The sequence below is a fragment of the Bos javanicus genome, chromosome 2, assembly GCF_032452875.1.
Source record: "Bos javanicus breed banteng chromosome 2, ARS-OSU_banteng_1.0, whole genome shotgun sequence".
Taxonomy (NCBI): Eukaryota; Metazoa; Chordata; class Mammalia; order Artiodactyla; family Bovidae; genus Bos; species Bos javanicus.
The window spans coordinates 104,260,397-104,280,469 of NC_083869.1; the positions used below are offsets into that span (position 1 = coordinate 104,260,397).

Below are 20,073 nucleotides of genomic sequence, written 5' to 3' on the forward strand. Positions count from 1 at the left end.
ATCCCAGTGCACCACTCCTGAGCACCCTGTCTCATGCATCGAACTTGGACTGGCGATCTATTTCACATATGATATTATACATGTTTCAATGCTGTTTTCTCAAATAATCCCACCCTCGCCTTCTCCCACAGAGTTCAAAAGTCTGTTCTTTACATGTGTCTCTTTTGCTGTCTCGCATATAGGGTCATCATTACCATCTTTCTAAATTCCATATATATGCGTTAATATACTGTATTGGTGTTTTTCTTTCTGACTTACTTCACTCTGTATAATAGGCTCCAGTTTCATCCCCCTCATTAGAACTGATTCAAATGAATTCTTTTTAATGGCTAAATAATATTCCATTGTGTATATGTACCACAGCTTTCCTATCCATTCGTCTGCCGATGGACATCTAGGTTGTAGAAGTGGACCACTGGACCACCAGGAAGTCCCCCAAGCCATCTAGTCCATCGACATTAAGTTGCCATCCTTCATTTCAGTTCAAGTCCAGGGGGAGCAAAATCTCCTTGGATTATGATTATCCGTGGTTTCCAATGAAACAAGGTTCTAAATCTTTAAAAGAATTAATTTTAGATGACTTGATTCATTGCATCATTGAGGGCCATCCAGGGCTTAAGTTTTACAGTGTTGTAAAAGATTAGTGGCCAAAATCAGAAATTTCCTCCTCTTTAATTACTAACATAAGCTTGTTGAAATACTTCCTAGGCCCAAGATGGAGCCACTCCTGCCTAGGTCCCACACCAGCAAACCAAAATTTTAGATCACTTTTTTATCCCTTTAAATGCTCTGCTTGACCAGAAACACAGTACAATTGTCCCTAGCATCAGTGGGGGATTGGATCTAGGACCTCTGGGGAGACCAAATTCCGTGGATGCTCAAGTCCCGTATAAAAATGATAGGAGAGTTGGTTCTTTACATCTGGATTCTGCATCATCGAATTAAACAAACCAGGGGTTGAACTTGATCCACAGTTGGTTGAACCTGTGGTTGCCCAACCCATGGATGTGGCGGGCCAACTGTGTGTGTAGTCGGCCAACTTCAGACAGCAAGCCAGCTCTGGGCTCTATACTTATTTCCTTGTTCCTTCTCATTCCAAACAAGGCTTACTATGTGCCCCACAGCTAATTAGATATTTTCTATTTTCCTCTTCCTTGTTGGTTATTATCTATCCTATAGAAGCTTCCTGCCTTTGTCCTATTTTGTGATTCTTTGAATCTGCTTCAAAAAGTGTTAAATAAAATCTGTATCACTGGCATTGTTTTCTTTAATCATTTTTAACAAGCATTTTATGTCTTTTTAATGGCATTTAAAAATCACATCAACATGGAACATCACTGCTCACATCTTTCTGGGATATAAACATTTCATATCTGTACTTTGTTAAGATTTTAAGCTAATTTTTCCAATTGCCCATATAAACATTGTTACACCTCTGTCAGAACACAAAACCTGCACATTTTAATTTTGTATAATGTTCATAAATTCATCACTTATGTAGTTCATCAGAGCAATATCAGAACAATATCAAACTCGAATACATTTCAGCAACTTAAATTGTAATTTCAAGTTAAAATTTTTTACTTGCCTTTGTTAACTACTCCAAAGGGAAGCTTAGTCTACACTACAGCTAGAGTTTAAAATATCCCTGTTGTTTCAGTTATCTCTTGTTGTGTAACAGGTAAAACTTAACTAGGTTAAAATAACAATCATTTGACTTATTTGCTCATAATTCGCAATTTGGGTGGAGCCTGATGGATATGACTGGTCCATATCTAATACTAGTGAGAAAAAAGAGAGAAGGAAAGAGAGGCTACACACAAGATAAAATCATGGACATAAAGCATAGAGATCTCCTTCACCATGGTGTCACCAGTAATTATTTAACTGTCATACAAAAAATACTTTAATATTTCAGCCTTAAAAGAACTCCTTGAATCAACATCTAGGTGAACTTCCTGAACTCTAAAAAGCACAGTCTAAAAGCATCTGACTCTCCTGGCTTCAGTCTGTTCGTAATTTGGGTTCCCTCAAGATCCCTCCCTCATGATGGCCTCCCCACATCTTTCCAGCTTCACATCTGCTTTTCTTAAGTCTGATTTTCAAGATGATTAGACTTAATGTTCTAGGTTGGCAGACACTTGCAAGTTGCTAGATCCTTTGTCCAATCAGCCGTCAGCTTGTGGGCCATTTGGTACAGAAAATAGCCTTTTCTGTGCGAGGTTCAACTTGGGCCTGCCTCCCTCAAAGGGGCTGCAGGCTGGACAGTTTCCTTTGAAAGGGGGTGGGGAGATTGTCAGGCACCGTAATTGACAGCTGCCACTTCTAGCACATATCCCTAGATTCTTCTTCTTGAATTAAACCTCACTTCCCCCTTTCCAAACTAGGTATGTACTAAGTCACTTCAGTCCTATCTAGTTTTTGCGACTATATGGGCTAAGCCCATCAGGCTCCTCTGTCCATGGGATTCTCCAAGCAAGAATACTAAAGTGGGTTGCAGTGCCCTCCTCCAGGAGATCTTCCCCACTCCGGAATTGAACCTGCCAGTCTTATATCTCCTGCACTGGCAGACAGGTTCTGTACCACTACCACCACCTGTGAAGCTCAGGGATACTCTGAAGTATTGGTAGATCTTTAGCAGATGCTGTTCATGCCTCCAGGCCTATATACATCCCACCTCCTCTTAAAGAAAGAATGCTGTTTCCACTTTTGATTGCCTGGAAACTACTTTTCCTTCAGGAACTGGTTCTAAGGTCATCGCATCTGCTGTCTTTCCTTATCCTTCTTATAAGAAGAAACATAATTTATTCATGCTCATATACAAGTAAATCTAACTCCAGATCTCTGACATAAAACGCTGTGTTATTCTCAATGTGAGAAAAGGAGAGTGACTCTTTCGGAGAAGAGATTCCTATTTACCTAATTCTAGAAATTTGGGAAGTTCGAAGACCACAAAGTCCCTTCAGTTCAGTTCAGTCGCTCAGTCGTGTCCAACTCTTTGCAATCCCACGGACTGCAGCACACCAGGCCTTGCTGTCCATCACCAATTCCCGAAGCTTACTCAAACTCATGTCCATTGAGTCGGTGATGCCATCCAACCATCTCATCCTCTGTCGTCCCCTTTTCCTCCCGCCTTCAATCTTTCCCAGCATCAGTGTCTTTTCAAATGAGTCAGTTCTTCGCATCAGGTGGCCAAAGTATTGGAGTTTCAGCTTCAACATCAGTCCTTCCAATGAATATTCACGACAGATTTCCTTAAGTTCCTTAAAGTGAAAGTGAAGTCGCTCAGTCGTGTCCGACTCTTTGCGACCCCATGGACTGTATAGCCTACGACGCTCCTCCGTCCACTGTTCCTTAACCAGGGGACAAACGCAGTGAACCCGCGCATGCTCAGAGTCTCGTCGCACAATTTCCCCGCCCCTTTCAGGCTCCGCGGGAAGCCGCTTTTCCTGCAACACTCCAGGCACTCCAGCTCCGAATCCTGTGGAACTGAGTTTCGGCGCCGCAGGTTCCCGCTCGGAAGAGGCGGTCGAGGCGCTTGTGGGGCAGCAGCATGGCGCGGTCCTGGGATAAGGTAGAAAGACCATTAAGCGTGGGCCTACGTCTATGCCTGGGGTCCGGAAAAGGTGGTTCGGCAGCAGGAATCATGGGATCACGGCGGTGCCATGGAGTGAGGAGGGGAGTTCCCGGTGGTGGGCTGATCGAGCGATGCGCTGTGAGAAAAACTGGGCATTTGGAGTCTGAAAAATGGGAATTGGAGCCTCGCCCAGTCCCCACCCCCGCCGCCTCCTCAGTCCTTCCGTGCTTACTTTATCGCCACCGGTCTACATTCTGTCCCCATCCCACTCCGACCTCTCCTCGGTACCTCTCCATCTCCAGCCTGCCTCCACCTCCTCCATTACTTCTGAATCTGGTTTGTAAAAATCTGTGAGGATGGACGTTAGTTATGGTAAGCACCAATCCCACAGTCTCGTAAAACATCAGAGAGGGATTGCAAGTGAAATAATTTGAAATGTAAAACATTCTTATTGTTGTTGTTTAGTCGCTAAGCCGCGTCTGACTCTTGCAACCCCATGGACTGTAGCCCGCCAGGCTCCTCTGTCCCTGGATTTCCCAGGCAAAAATGCTGGAGTCAGTTGCCATTTGCTTCTGCAGAGGATCTAACCAACCCAGAGATCACTGAGCCACCTGGGAAGCCCCGTTCTATTATTACCTCTATAGTAATCGAGTATCAAATATTTTGCATTTATTGAAAGCTTACTCTGATGAAGCACTGGTCTAAAGGTTTTATTCCTGTCTTACTTAATCTTCACAACAAACCCAGAAGTTGAAACGTTTTTTCTCCTTTACAGTTGAGAAAAGCAAAGCTTAAAGAAAGTGATTAGCCCCAAGGTCACCCAGTCCATAAGCAGTAGACTCCGAATTTAAACACAAGCTTTCTGCTCTCAGAGCTCTGGAGAATGTTTCTCTTGCTAGGAATCGATGATTCTCAGTGACCCAGGTTAATAACGTATGGTGATGAATTTTTTAAATAGTGTTTTCAATATAGGCAGAAAGTGGTACTTGTCTCTGAGGGATCATAGAGGTAGGTGTGTTCAGAGGAGTTCATTCATCCATCCATCTGTAATCTCAAGAACTAGGCCCTTTATTAGGCAACTGGTATACAGATAAGATTGGAGAAGGAAATGGCAGCCCACTCCAGTGTTCTTGCCTGGAGAATCCCAGAGACGGGGGAGCCTGGTGGACTGCCGTCTATGGGGTCACACAGAGTCGGACACGACTGAAGTGACTTGGCAGCATACAGATTAAGATAGGAGTTGGAGCAGGTGATCCCTAGTGCCCTCACCTCCCCATAGGGAAATAACTGATTAAAATGGTTATAAACATACGCCATATACCTCCTTTATTCCTTTCAGCTGCTGAAAACTTTCAGCTCTAATAAAGCAGATGTTTATGGCAGGTGGACTTACAGCAAAATTCTAATACCCTCGTTGCTTCAGTGTTTAAATGGCGGGGCGGGGCGGGGTGGGGGGGAGGGGGGAGGTTGGTCACTATGCCACTCAGTTTCTTTTTCCTGGTTTTCTTCCTGCTGTCAGAAAAGAACTTGAGATACTACATAGACCATTCTCTGCTTTCAGATAAGAAGTTCCATACTGTGAAACCCTTTGTTGACATTTTTTGGATAGCTGATTCCTGGCAAAGGACCTTTAGTCCTCTTTTTTTTAGAGTTTTCTTTTTTAAAAGTAGCTTTATGAACTTATTTATGTATTAAGTAAGTACAGCAGCATATTTGGGGACTCTTTAACTTTTTTAAAGATTGTTATGCTCAGAGCATTGAAAGTATGGGATGTAAATTTTTTTGCTCTCAAAGGAATTTCTCCAAACATGCTATTTATAACCTGGAGCTCTCTTAATATTAGTACATTATGTTTAATTTTTTGTAAATTAGGGGAAAACTTAAATAGTCTTTCCTTTCCATAGTTTTGCCTTGCCTGAGATGTAACCAAATTAGATATCATCTGTAATGTCCCTGATAGGAGCTCACCCAGGTTTTTCAAAGAATTCTAGGGTCAGGAGATAGTTGTTTCAGAAAACAATTTCACTGATTACTTCTAGGTATCATTTTTTCTTCCCTTCAGTTTAGTTCAGTCGCTCATTCGTATCCGACTCTTTGTGACCCCATGGGCTGCAGCACACCAGGCCTTGCTGTCCATCACCAATTCCCAAAGCTTACTCAAACTCATGTCCATTGAGTCGGTGATGCCATCCAACCATCTCATCCTCTGTTGTCCCCTTTTCCTCCCACCTTCAATCTTTCCCAGCATCAGGGTCTTTTCCAGTGAGTCAGTTCTTCACATCAGGTAGCCAAAGTATTGGAGTTTCAGCTTCAGCATCAGTCCTTCCAATGAATATTCAGGACTGATCTCCTTCAGAATGGACTGGTTGGATCTCCTTGCAGTCCAAGGGACTCTCAAGAGTCTTCTCCAACACCACAGTTCAAAAGCATCATTCTTCAGCTTTCAGTTTTCTTTACTCTCACATCCAACTCTCTTAAGTCCAACTCTCACATCCATACATGACTCCTGGAAAAACCATAACTGTGACAAGACAGACTTTTGTTGGCAAAGTAATGTCTCTACTTTTTAATATGCTGTCTAGGTTGGTCATAATGGACTCAAATCAATTTCCATGTAACTTCCATCTGTTAATCCTATTATCTCTCTTGCAGAGCTGTTTTTTTGTAACACAGCTGTCAACTATATGAGGATAACAGGTTCCTCTAAATCTTCTTGTCTGGTTCAAACAGCCAGTTTTTTCCACCTGTTCCTCTCATCACAAATGCTCCAGATCCTTCTCTAACCTGCTTATTTCATATTCGGTTGTAATTAGTCTTATAAGATGTGATGGTCAGAACTGCTCAGTTTGTCAAATGTGGTCCAGTCAGTACAAAGCATAGGTGAGACTGTCAGTCAATGTCAGATAATGTTAACTCTGGAAAAGACTTTAGATCTCATTTAGTCCACTTAGTCCAACAACTGCTTCCTGCCTCCACAGATTAGCAGTGAAGTTAAGTGATGTGCCTGAGAATGTAGCTATTTGGTAAAAAAGATGGGACTGATTCCAGGTCTCCAGATTGCTAATCTAGTCTTTTTTTAAAAAAAAAAAAACATTAAACCTGTCTTTTCCTTCCATGAATTTACTACAACATTGAAAATATTTTTTACCGTACCATTTAGGACCAAAAATATTTTAGAGGGTGGGATAGGGTAAATATGGGGAATCTACTACTGTGGCCATGCCATGCTGGTGACATTTTATAATCCACCCTGAAATTGTGAGCTGCTGTTTGTTTAGGTCTCCTCCAACCCAATTCAGTTAAATTTTGGATGCCAAATGTAGGACTTTACATGTATCCGTTTTACTTTCAGTTTATGTTTGCCCTATTTCCTTAGTCCCCAGTGTGCATGATTACTAGCCAATGACTAGAGTCTTTATTTGGTTTCCTCTCCCTGCGATTCCCCTCATTCACAGGACTTACTCCTACTCATCCTTTAGTTCACCCAAGGATCGTGTCTAGAAAGTCTTTCCGCTTCCTTACCTGTCCTCTATCACTTCCACTAGTCTTGGGTAGATGCCCCTCCTGTGTGCTGTCTCAGTGCCCACTGCATACCTCGGTCATGGAATATTGGGTCATTGGTGTCTGTGTCCCCTACAAGAATAGATTTGGTGTCTTAGTCTTCATTTTAGATTCTCAGTGTACAAACTGATTCGAATTATCGGAGTATATCATTTTAGCATATATAGATTGTGACAGTCACCTATTGCCACAAAAATGCTTTATGACAAACTATACTTCAAATCAGTGGCTTGCAACAAAAGCATCTGTCCTCATGCCGTAGGGCTGCAGATCAGTTGAATTTTGGGTTTGATGGATTCAGGGCTGAGCTGGGCTGGACTTAGCTCTTGCCTGCAGGTTGTTTTCGGATCTGCTCCCCATGGGTTTATGCTCAGGCTCAGGCCAAAGGAGCAGCAGCTGCTTGGAGCATGCTCCTGTCCTGGGAGGTGAAATACTTTGTAGCTTTCAGAAATGGCAGGACTATTTAAAGTTTCTCCACAGTAAAAATTCATGTCTTACATCCATTCTCTACATTGAACAACTCCCCTCCCTTTATCATGCATCCCCTGAATATATGAGTGAAATAAGCAAAGGACATGTCCTTTGTTTTATTTTTTTAATGACCATTAATATTTTCTCACACACTCTCTGGGACTTCGTTTCTAGGCAGCAGTGGTGCTGTGTATGGATGTGGGCTTGGCCATGAGTAACTCCTTTCCTGGTGAAGAATCCCCATTTGAACTAGCAAAGAAGGTGATGACCATGTTTGTGCAGCGACAGGTAAGATTCAGAATGGTCTTGAGCTTGTAACTTATGGTTTAACTGTCTATGGCTTCAACTTAGTAGTGCAAGATGCCTGCTTCTTTATGTTATCCACCCTTGGTATTTGGGGTAATCTGAGGAGTTATTCTTATACACACTCACGTGCAAGTCCAGCTGCCATTAGAGCCTGATGTTTTTTCTTGTCTCGTTTTGGCTCCTCCACTGGATATGGCAGCTTTTCCGAAACAAGAGGCAATGTAATGTTTAAATATGTAACTGCTATAGCTAGATGACCTGGGTTTGAATCCTTGCTCTGCCATGTCACTTACTAACCTTGCTATCTTGATTAAGTCTTTCAACTATCCTGTGCTATTCCATTTACCTTTTACTGGTTACAAACTACCCTCCCAAAACTTAATGTCTTAAATGACAGTTTAAAAAGTTATCCCTTGTGGTTTTGTGAGATAACTGGGTGTCTGAGATGGGTAGTTCTCTCTGAGGCCTCTCGTGCGGGTGCACTCAGTGGTGGCTTGAGTCATCTCAAGGGTGAGGCCCTACATATGCATCCGAGATCCCATGGCTGACAGTGTTGCCTTCTGGTGGCTGTGTGCTCAGTTGGGCCTGTCCCCCAGAACCCTTACATGTGGCCTCTCCGTGTAGCTTGGGATGCTCAGTATAGCAGTTGGTTCTAAATTTCTAAGACTGGATATTCTAAGAGACCTGGTTATGTGACTTTTATGACCTAGCTCTATAAGACCCAGAAAGTCATTTCCACTGCCTTCTGTTAGGTCACTTAGGTAGCTCACGTTCAGTGGGGGAGAAGGGGGCGGGAGCTAGACTCCCGTGCTGTTTTCAAGAGTAGCCTCTAAGTTCAGAGGGAGGAGGAATGGATGGAGGCCACTTTGAAGACGTGATGCCGCAGCGTCCTTTGTGTCAAAAGGGGGAAAATAATAGTACCTCTAAGAAGAAAGTGCTTAGAACAGTACTTGGCGTATTGTAAACACGGTATATGTTTTTATTATCATTATTACTACAGTTATTCATTTCTGCCCTTTCCACCTGGTTTGACTGCTGCTTTTGCTAAGTCCATGAAGCTCTGCTTCATCCACTGCTCTGCCGGACACCTCTGTGCTTCTTCTGGGTGTTACCTTTTCCACTTGGAACTAGTACCTACCACCTGTCATCCTAGAGTTTTTTTTTTTTACAAATTCTGATAACCTGAAGCCCTAATCTAATGTCTTAAAGAAGACAAGGATGCTCTTAACCCCGTTCTTGGTTATAGTAATTAGTGTCGTGACACTTAAGTAGTGGGGTTGTGCCCCCGTGTACTGTGTGTGTAGTTTTAAAGAGTAACAGTGCTTTCAGTCATTATTTGTGGCTCTGCCCCTTGCATGGGAGTCAGAGTGAGTCTGGAAGGCCAGGAGACAAAACCTGGTACCACTCCATGCTGCATGCAATTCCCCCCCCCCTCCTGGCTGAGATTCTGTCGTCGAGTAAGACTACCTTGCGTCAAGATGAATACTTGTGTGGGATACAGCTAGAACTCTCACTGGCCCGCCCCACCGGTGTGCTGGAAATATCTGAACCCCAGCAACTGGGACCTTCCTTCCATGTGCAACCGGCGGTTGTAGCTGGAATTGCTAACAGAGCAGAGAGAGATGAGGAACAACAGAATCCCACCCTTAACCCATAATGCAGCATTCTTCTTACCAATGGCTTATGTTAGTGAGCAGGTGGGAACAGGACTGCGTTTTGTGTCATACTATGTCTTGTTTTTTAAATTTCATTACGAAATGCTTTGTAAAAGAAGCAAGTACAGAGAACAATATAATGGAAAGCTGTTTTCCCATTGTCTAGAGCTATATCGCCCTAAAGTTTTACACTATTTGTTTGATTTCTTTTCTTTCTTAAAAAATCTTAAATTAAGGCCTCCTGTGTGTCTCCTCCTAACACTTTTCTTTCCTCTTCCTCCCCTCCTTTCCTCAGAATTTTCAGTTATTACTGTGCATATTTTATACTTTGGTTTAAGTGTATTTGTAAATAATATTTAGTATTGTATGAAGCTCTCAAAAGTATATGTCATAGTATTATGCAGTACATATAATTCCACAAGTTACTTTTTCTCAACCTTATGTTTTTGAGATTTATCCATGTTGGTAAACACTGAACAAATTCTTTTTTTTTTTTTAACTAGGGTATAATATTCCATTGTTAAATATTTTGCAGTGTGTTTTTGGATTCTTCAGTTGACTGTTTAAAGTTTTGCCCTGTTATGAACAGTGCTGAAGTGAACTTGAACTTTCTTGTCCCTTGTTGTCTTGTGTACATGTGTAAGGGCTTCTCTATAGTATATATACCTACAGGGGAAATTGCTGGGATATAGAATATGAACCAGTAATTTTCTTTTAATCTCTGGAAATTTTCAACCAGGGATAGTCATTCCAGAAAGACAGACTAAAATCTTTTCAAATCATCTGTAATTAGTTTTCACTGAGAGAGTCTGATTTGGGTGGAAGCACATCAAAGAAACTCATCAAAAGCAGTTAGTGCCCACCCATTCCTCCACCACAAAGTGTGTTGAAAGGACAGGACCTTTAGTCAATGAAGAAGTCCACTTAGAACCTAGGAACTGTCACTGCCCATCAATCCCAGGGGCCAGTTAGCCCAGTATCCTGTTGTTGCCAATGGCCCCAGGGGCCTCCCCAGGGGAAATATGCTTATCTTGCTCCCAGAAGGTTAATTATCTAATGGCCTCCAGGTGATATTGTATGATTTGCAGCCCTCTCACGTACTTCTGTAGGTGTTTGCTGAGAACAAAGATGAAGTTGCGTTGGTCCTTTTTGGTACCGATGGCACCAAGAACGCCCTCGCTGCTGGGGATCAGTATCAGAACATCACAGTGCACAGACATCTGATGCGCCCGGATTTTGACCTGCTGGAGGACATTGAAAGCAAAATCCAGCCAGGTTCTCAGCAAGCTGACCGTATCCTTTTTTCAGCCAGAGACGACTCTGAAGAAATTTCCTTTAACCTAGGGAATTGTCATCTAGTTCAGTGAGGTTCTTTAAGAGTCCTTGCTCTGAGTATATGGACATTTTTGGCGCTGAGGACATCATGGATGTGAAGCACATTAGGACTTAGTGTGAAATAGTTACACATTAACTGGTTGGGTGGGTGGACTCCAAGCCCATTAATTGGTTGGGTGAGTGGACTTTTAATTACACATTAAAAGGTTGGGTTGGGTGCCTGGACTCCAAGCCCTCCAGTCTGCCCTCGTGACATTGAGAAGATGGGAAGTATCAGAAGTGTGTGTGTTGACTGTGTGCAGAAGGCATGGTGGTGGCAGTAGTTAGATATGTTTGGATGTAATGCTGTACAAAGAGTACAGCCTTAGCGTTCTCCTAGCCTTCCTGCATAGAGGATATTTGTATGCCAAAAATCAGACTGATGCCCCAACTGTGAGACTTAACAATTTCTTCCACAGGTGTCCTGTTCCTCTTATTTTTTTAAACAGTGATGCCATCTCTGGTCACTGGGAGGTGCTGCTGTGCTGGGAGTGACTTACAGATGCTACATTATGGCTCACTTCATGTGTAAGAATGGGCTGTAATCACAGAAGATAAGTTCTCGATACAGTAAAATGGCATCATAATTTTTCATTAAATGAGTGGAATATGTGAGATTACCTTTCGGCTTACTTCATTTTTCCTGGTTGTATGTTTTAGGAAGTCTACTTTGATTTTTAATATATATATGGATATATGTTACTGAAATAAACTTGGAAGAAGGGCACTTGGGCAAGTACTTTTAAATCATCACACAGTCAGCCCAGTGTCCACAGGTTCCAGCACTGGGTCTCCCTGGGGAAAAGTTGCATTTTGGGGGGATAAAGGGACTGTTTGACGTTATCTTCTGCCCTTAACTAGCTGAGTCCTGGATGCCCTCATCGTCTGCATGGATTTGATTCAAGAAGAAACTTTGTAAGTATCTCAGCTGAAGAGAGTTGGAAATGAACCTCTCAGTGTGGAATCAGACTGTTTGGAAAATGAACCCTTGCACGGTTGTAGTTGTGGTGCCCTGCAAACCCAGGGATTGAACCCAGGTCTCCCGCAATGCAGGTGGATTCTTTACCGTCTGAGCCACCAGGGAGGCCGGGAGAGTTCCTTGTTTATATTCTACCTTCTGAAGGCTGGAAGGGGATCCTTTTTATCATAGTGACCACACCTTTAACTGAGGTGGTTAAAGTTCGGAAATCAGAGACTTAATATTTCCATAATGCTCAAAAATTTTGCCTAAGATGTTTAAAGTGTGAGTCACAACTTTGTTGATTATGTGTTTAGTAAGAACTTAGCATCAACAGCATGTGGACTTCTAGAGTGTAATCACATTGTTAACTGGAGCTAATTGGTTCCTTACCCTTTTTCTGCTCAGTGACCAAGTACATTTGAATTTGTAGGAAATGATTCAGAAGAATGATTTGTTAACGTGCTAACTCTGTCTTCTAGAGGAAAGAAGTTTGAGAAGAGGCATATTGAAGTGTTCACTGACCTCAGCAGCCCATTCAGCAGAGATCAGCTGGATATTATAATTCATAACCTGAAGAAATCTGGCATCTCCCTGCAGTTTTTGTAAGACCATACAAATAATAATTGTGGACAGCTCTTGTGCTCTCATGATGCAGTGATAGGACCCCTTCATAGAGCGTTTGGTTTGCAGGAGTCCTCTCTGCTCTTGAGTCAGAATCTGCCACATTAATAACTTCAGCCAGCACTCATTGATTACTCTCTGTGTTCCAGTAACTCTTCTGAGTTTTGATGATAACGGGATGAAAGTCACAGTGAAACATGGGAATTTAGCTCTGTAGCAGACTCAAAGAACTGAGGAATTAGCTTGGAGAATCTCAGGGACGGGGAAGCCTGGTGGGCTGCCATCTATGGGGTCGCACAGAGTCGGACACGACTGAAGCAACTTAGCAGCAGCAGCATTAAGATCATTCAGTTCATCCCCTGTCTACATAGAAGACTTTACTCAACAGTTACCAGATTGGTAGTGTCTTCTCTTAAATGTCCTAGAGAACTGTGTCTTAAAGACAGTAGATGTTTTTAGGATAGAGAAGAATGTCAACTTGGGAACCATTTTAAACACATATGCTTATTTTTAACTCATTTTCAGATCTAAAGGATACATACACATTTGTAAAATGTAATTTGCTGTGTGTTTTTACAGATGAGATAACAAACTTAGGGGGAAAATATATTTCATAGTTTTCTAGGGAGAGAGTCCCTCCTCTCTCAATAACTTGAATTTCCCCTCCAGGTACTTTATTTTATATCCCTTACAGAAAGTTCTTTTCACTACATTAATCCTTCCTGCTCCATCTAAAACCTGTTTTTCCTTGTCCTATTTTTTGGTAAAACCAGAGTGATAGTATAGAATGTTGAATTATTAGTTTTCTGAGGACACTCATTTTTCAGACTGAAATCTCTACCAGGAAGCCTCCAGCTCCGAGTGGTAAGCCCATGGCTTCTTTAAAATGTCTGCCCTGGGGAATTAAGAACCTCTCTTGCATGTATGTACTTCTTAAGACTGCTGAGGGGCATCTCCTTTCTGTAGAACTGTAGAAAAATAGTTCAGAATAAGCCGTCAAGCTGATACTTGTTAAGATGGTACTTCAGAGAAATTAAGTGCTTTTTAAGTGATTCTTCTTACTGAGTCGAGGTTTTCTCGGCACTTCAAAAGCCCAGCGTGGTTTCTGTTCCCTGCTCATAATCTCAGATGTCTTTACATCCTTCACACGTCCTGTACTTCTGTCAGTTTCACTGGAAAGGGCTACTTTTCCTTTTGTGTGAGCAATACTGTAATCAAGCTGAGACAGAACAGAGCCTTTTCTTCCACTGGCTTGGTATTTGACTGGTTGTTTATAAAATGCTGATTGGATTGTTTAACTCTCTCTTCCTTTGCTGCAGACCTGTAGCATCCAAAGTAGAGTTTTGGGTTTTCTTGTTTGGTGTCTCCCATGTATGATTGATTCTTCTAGTTGGACCAGACCTTCCTGATCCTTTATTTTCATCATCCCTTCTTCCTGGTTGATGCTCTGGAAGCAGCAATAGTCTCATGAAACATGATGTGCCATATCCTGCTCCCTGGAAGCTCTTTTTTCATGTAATGCAGGACATATACATCTGTCATGCAAACAATATGTAGAAAAAAATGTAAACGGGAAGCTCTGTTTTAATAATGGCAAATAAAATGATAAAGGAATCACCTTAAAATCCACATGGGGTCACTAACAGATAATGTTGAGTAAACTGAAGAAGCCATTTGGGTTTCCAGGGACACAGTGGGGTGACGTGCTACAGTGGAAAGAACCTTGCTCTTTCAGTCAGATGACCAGGTCTTTGCTCATCTTTAGCTATGCGGCTTTGGCTAAATTATTTTGTCTCTGTATATTCCATTTCTTTTCAAAAGATGAAGATAGAAATCTCTACCTATAATATAAAGATGAAATGAGATTGTTTATATGAAAGCGTTTATAAAGTGTCATATAGATTATTATCATAAAATGTGTTTCGTTGGTTTGCTTTTCAATTTGTATATTGATTATTGACTATTCCCATGACTGTTGATCCCAATCTAGTTTTAGTCTCATTTCAGTCAAACAACTGGAGTGAAGCAAGAACAAAACTGGTTTTACTTATTTCTAGCAATTAACTGATTTCTGTATAAGAATTTTATATCTAAAATAATGATGATAATGTTTGTGGTGTAAGTATTTTAACACTTTATCTTACTGATCTTTATAATAACCTTGAGAAATCATTAATGGGCATTTGTTTGTTATTTTTGTCTGCCTAGAATGTCACCCAGCTTTTTTCTAGGAAGCATTTCTTCCTACTCTTTAACCTTATGGCTTGAAAGAAAGCTGACCTTCCAGATCTGGCCCCCAGGTTACCATTGATTCCTGCTTTTGATGTTGTGCTTTTTGAATTGGAGAGTAGAGGGTTAAACCCTCAGTCCCTCTTTGGTAGTAGAATTGGGCTTTATGCACTTGAGGGTGTTCAGAAGCAATGTGGAGGAGAGAGCAGGCCAGCATAAAGGCAAATGAAGATGAAATACGGAGATAGAGTGAAAGGCTCACAGAATCCCTGTGGTGTTTGAGACTTTGGATCTAGTCATCCTAAGGCCATGTGCAGCCTCACTCTTTGAATTATTTTGTTATGTAAGCCAATAAATTTCCCCCATAAAATCCAAACCAAAGAGGTTTCAGTTACTTGAAACTGGTAAGAGTACTGGCTAAGGTAGCTGAGTGCTATTTGACAGCTGAGAAACGTAAAGCTCAGAGAAGTTGACTGACATGCCCATTTTCTCACAGCTAGTGAGTGACAGTTACAGAATTGGAACCCAGTTTATCATTTGGCTTCAGAACTTGTGTTCTTAACTACTGCTGATCTTTTCTTGGTAGTTTGCCTTTCCCGATTGGCAAGCAAGGTGGAACTGGGGACAGAGGAGATGGCAGCTTGCTCTCAGACCACCACGGGCCTTCCTTTCCTCCAAAAGGAATCACCGAGCAGCAAAAAGAAGGTATTCAGATGGTGAAAAAGGTGATGATGTCTTTAGAAGGTGAAGATGGGCTGGAGGAAATTTATTCCTTTAGGTAAGAAGTGAAAACATTGTCTACAAATTTCAGTTGTAAGCATATTCATTTCTCTTTTGATCAGAGAGCTCTCTAATGCTTTTCCTTTTCTGAGCCATTCTTGAATTAACAGTTATACTAACACTTTAATAAATACTCTGGTTTTTATTTAAAAAAATGGTATACCAGCCTCTAATCCTTTTCTTTGAAGTTTGCATGGTTGGCACAAGGTTGCTCCTTTATTTCCAGGACTGTCAGGAGAGGTTGGAAATATATAGATATAATGAAAGATTTAACAAGTCAAATGATAAAAGATGAGGTGGTAGATTTCTTCTTTATGCCAAGCTTGGGATACATTTCTCAGGCCCTTCCTTGTCATACACCTAAAAAATATTCTTAATTATAAAAGTGGTATCAGATCTGAGATAATACTCAGTATCCTCTTGTCCTCTGATTTAGGTTTTGGAGGCAGTATACTATAATATAGTAATTTTTTGCCATTTATTTATTTATTTTTAGCTTTTTGACTGTGCTGTGCAGTGTGCATCCGGACCAGGGTTCAAACCCATGCCCGCTGCCGTGGAAGTGCAGTGTCTTAACCACTAGACTGCCAGAGAAGTCCCTATATATAATAGAGTGATTTTTTTTTTTTTTTAAAGCTTTTGTCACAAAATAGTTTGGTCAGGCAAACACAAAACAAAACCCCCAAATTTATAACCTACTTATTCCATATGGGCTTTGTAAAGGCAAGAAATGTGGAATCCCGGAAGTACCATGTAACAATAAAGCAAGCTGCTTTTTTCAGCCATCCAGAGATAGTGGAAGAGACTGTTATTCTCTGTTGGAATTGGATATGCACTTAGTTTGAGCAAAGAACGTGACAAGGGCCCCTGGCATCTAGAATGGTGTATATTTGAGGGGCTTGATTTGGTAAAAGTGGTGGCGGCATACTCTACTGCACAGTATTCCTTTTTTAGAGTTTCAGATTTTCAGGAATACTACCTAATGTTAAAGAATTCATTTCAGTTTATCAATAAATACACAAAGCACGAGCCTTTTAAATAAAATTCTTAATTGTTGAAGTAGATCAACAATTAAGATTTTTTTGAGTAGTGATAGTGTATATCTGCTCTAATTTTTCTTCTCAATCACAATTTTTACATAATTCTAATGAGCTATAGTTGATAAGTGATAAACCTGCTTTTCTAAGTATAGATACTCTTGGAAAATTGCAGGTAAATGGGGATTTTGGAAATTCAACTGTAATTTCCCAAGGGATTGGTGAAAGAATCAAAGAGGAATCCTATAAAGTGATGTTTCTTGTCTTAGTATATGTTCTAATTGTAATACATTCGAATGTGTTTTTCTAAATTATTCTCTCAAATTTGAACATGGCTTGCTTTAATGTGGGAATACATGTCTGAAGTGAACACGTTCACCATGATATTGAAAGAATTATCGGCCAATAAAATTATTGTTAAGAGTTTCTTACAGCAAGGAGGGAAATTACTATGTGTTGTCCTCACCTTTTTTTAAATGTTTATTTATTTGGCTGCACTGGATCTTAATTGCTGCATGCAGGGTCTTTAGTTGTGACACATGGGATCTAGTTTCCAGGGTTAGAACCCAGGGCCTCTGCATTGGGCGTGCAGTCTTAACCACTGGACTACCAGGCAAGTCTCTCTTCCCATTTTTGAAGCTATGTTGATTTCAGGTCTCCCACGAAGGTATGGATCAGAACTTGGCCATCTGATATAGTAGCCATTATCCGCAGGTGGCTACTTAAATTTAAATTCAGTAAAATTACATAAAATTAAAACTCTAGCCCCTCAGTCATACTCTCCACAGTTCAAGTGCTCAGTAGCCTATTGTACAGGCACGGTTGGAAATACAACACTTCCCTCATTGCACAGAGTGCTACAGGACAGCCCAGTGCTAGGCTTATTCTTATCTAGAAGACGTTAGTGGGAGATAACGTGACTTCTAATTTGGGGAGGTTCATATCTACTGCAGAATTTATCCAGTTGTTCTTAGATGTTACCTATAAAATGCTGATCTTCAGAACTTCCCCTGGAGCAGAATCCAAACCTCTTGATTATTTTAGACATGACTCATAGTACAACTAGCAATGTCCTGTGAGGCAGGTGAAACCTGATTTCAGACCCACTCCTTCTTCAAGAATACAAAGCCAAGGTGTACCATAAGCTTTGGAGCAGAGTATCAGGTAGAATATCTACTATTCATTGTAAATTGTTCCTGAAAATCGGAGTCTCTTGAGGCCTGTTGTCCGTAACTCTGGATAATGCCAGATAATCCTTAGTGAATTCCATAAGTTCCACCTCTCGCATGTATTTTTCTTTGCTATATTTGATCAGGAACCAGATGAAAGTAGAGTTGATCTTCACTAATGTTCAAAGGAACTAGCTCTGTACATTGTGTTTGCTACTTCCCAGTTCCCCTTCCCTGCCGACTGAGAAACGTAGGATTATTATATCTGCTTTATTTTAAGACAGTATGGACTGCTCAGTTCCTTTATCTCCTGAAAGATCATTTTCTAACACTCTCCACAATGTGCGTATACTCATCATGTCTTTTATTTAAGAGAATGGAAACGAACTAAAGAATTGCGGAGTTAAATGACATTGAACAGTGACATTATAGGATGGAGCCCACCCTTTGATATCCTAGAGTAGGGCTTTTTATCCTGAGGTCTGTGATTTTAAGGGAGTTGTGCAAATGCATTTATGAATGTGCTTGTATCATATCCTCACAGTGTCCTTGATCCTGAAAAAAAAAAATGTTACAAACAACTGGCTGAGTTGAAAGAAAAGATTGAATGAGGGAAGATAGAGATGTTCCTTTTCACCTGTTAGTGAAATTCAGCTGGGATTCAGCTCCTTCCTCAGCCAACTCATTTGTACTCTGGCTCTCTCCCAACTGAGAGTTGCCACAAGTTTTGCTTGTCATCACCTGCTGTTCCTCTCCTTGTGATCAACAGCATCTCACTTCTCAGTCTAGAAAACTAAATGCAACATCCAGCAAAGGTTAACATTTTAAAATTGCTGCTTTCATAATACATTTTTCTTTGTTAAGTGAGGCTCTGAGACAGCTGTGTGTCTTTAAGAAAACTGAGAGGCGTTCCATGCCCTGGTCCTGTCAACTGACCATTGGCTCCAATTTGTCTATAAAGATTGTGGCTTATAAATCGGTAAGTGGTAGGTACACATTTTTTAAAGAAATGTTACCAGGCAGACAAATGTGCTTATATAAGAAACTGGCAATTCATGTGTGGGTTATTCAAAACCATAATTACTGCTTCTCTAACTGCTCTCCCTGTTTATTTCATCTCTATTTAGCTTTTATGTAAAAAGCATGCTAGGAGAGGAACTTTTAAGAATTGTCTGTAATAGAAGTTGGTTCCCTCCTCTTTCTCTTTCTCTCCATTGACAATTGATTGTTAATCACAAGTTTCAAGTCTTTCCCTCTCCTTTTCTTTTTTAAAAGAAAGAAAATGCATTAAAAAAAAGAAAAGTTGCATTATTGTAGTATTGTAGCAGAAATACAGATACAAACCAGAGTTAAGCTCAGAGTTTTTAAAGCTCAGTCCCATCTAATTCAATTATAAATGATCTGGTAGTAATAGCATCTAAAAAATATGAGTACATTTTGACCTATTAGTGTGAAATGGCCTCTTTGTAGCATATGTGCATAATAGCACACTTTCAAAAATGAGTTGTTTTTGGTAATGACTTGATGACATACCAGTTTGAATGTCAGCCTCTGATCCATGCCTCCACATGACCCTCCTTGCCTTTTTTCTTTAAATGTACAAAATAAATATATAAACACACTTAAATATATAAAATGTAAAAAGCATGTTTTTTTATAAACTGTTTTTTTTTCTTTTAATATTCAAGGACTTAATTCCAAAGCATACTACATGCATGAGCACCATGGAGGTACTTCAAGGCCTAGAATAGTGTCCCTGAGAATGAGAATAAGTCTCTTGCCTTTTTTTTCCCTTTTGGTAGCTTCTTTTTCGTATTTTCTTATTGATTTCTGACTACTGATAGACTGCTTTCCCCTTTCTTCTCTATTGAAAAAGTATGGTAACAAAATGTAGGGTCTTCTTTTATTAAACAGTCTGTGGGTTTTGCATAGAAAGTGTTTGAGTATCTATGAATATTAATATTTATCTATGGATTACCCTTGGGGAAAATAAAATGTAGAAAGGATTATAAAATAAAATTTCCACAGTAAGCCAGAGACGACAAACCAGTGTAGCTGGAGTGATTGTTTTGGGTTTTTTTCTGTAAAGCAGAGAATGTATTAGTTTTTCCTCTTTCGTCAGTCTGAATCCTGACTTTCCTTGTTTTCCCTTTATTTTTCTTTCGGAAATCAGATTACACAGGAGAAGGTTAAAAAGTGTTGGACAGTTGTGGATGCAAGAACTCTGAAAAAAGAAGCTATACAAAAAGAAACAGTTTATTGCTTGAATGATGATGATGAAACTGAAGTTTCAAAAGAGGATACTATTCAAGGTATTATGCCAGTGAGAGTT

General features: G+C 40.6%; 1 protein-coding gene across 3 annotated transcripts in view; it reads left to right on the forward strand.

Annotated features, from left to right (window-relative positions):
* Positions 1 to 3,400: 3,400 nt before the first annotated feature.
* Positions 3,401 to 20,073, forward strand: part of XRCC5 (X-ray repair cross complementing 5) — an 86,022-nt gene continuing 69,349 nt past the window's right edge. Inside the window, exons 1-8 of one of the 3 annotated variants that reach the window (XM_061384229.1) lie at positions 3,401 to 3,574; positions 7,784 to 7,897; positions 10,680 to 10,863; positions 11,811 to 11,859; positions 12,385 to 12,507; positions 15,342 to 15,533; positions 18,606 to 18,720; positions 19,915 to 20,053. In XM_061384229.1, the coding sequence (XP_061240213.1) occupies positions 3,554 to 3,574; positions 7,784 to 7,897; positions 10,680 to 10,863; positions 11,811 to 11,859; positions 12,385 to 12,507; positions 15,342 to 15,533; positions 18,606 to 18,720; positions 19,915 to 20,053 (937 nt within the window). In that variant the 5' untranslated portion in view covers positions 3,401 to 3,553. Of the gene's footprint in view, positions 3,950 to 7,783; positions 7,898 to 10,679; positions 10,864 to 11,810; positions 11,860 to 12,384; positions 12,508 to 15,341; positions 15,534 to 18,605; positions 18,721 to 19,914; positions 20,054 to 20,073 lie in introns of all 3 variants that reach the window. The other 2 variants (XM_061384219.1, XM_061384212.1) reach the window with 2 other exon arrangements.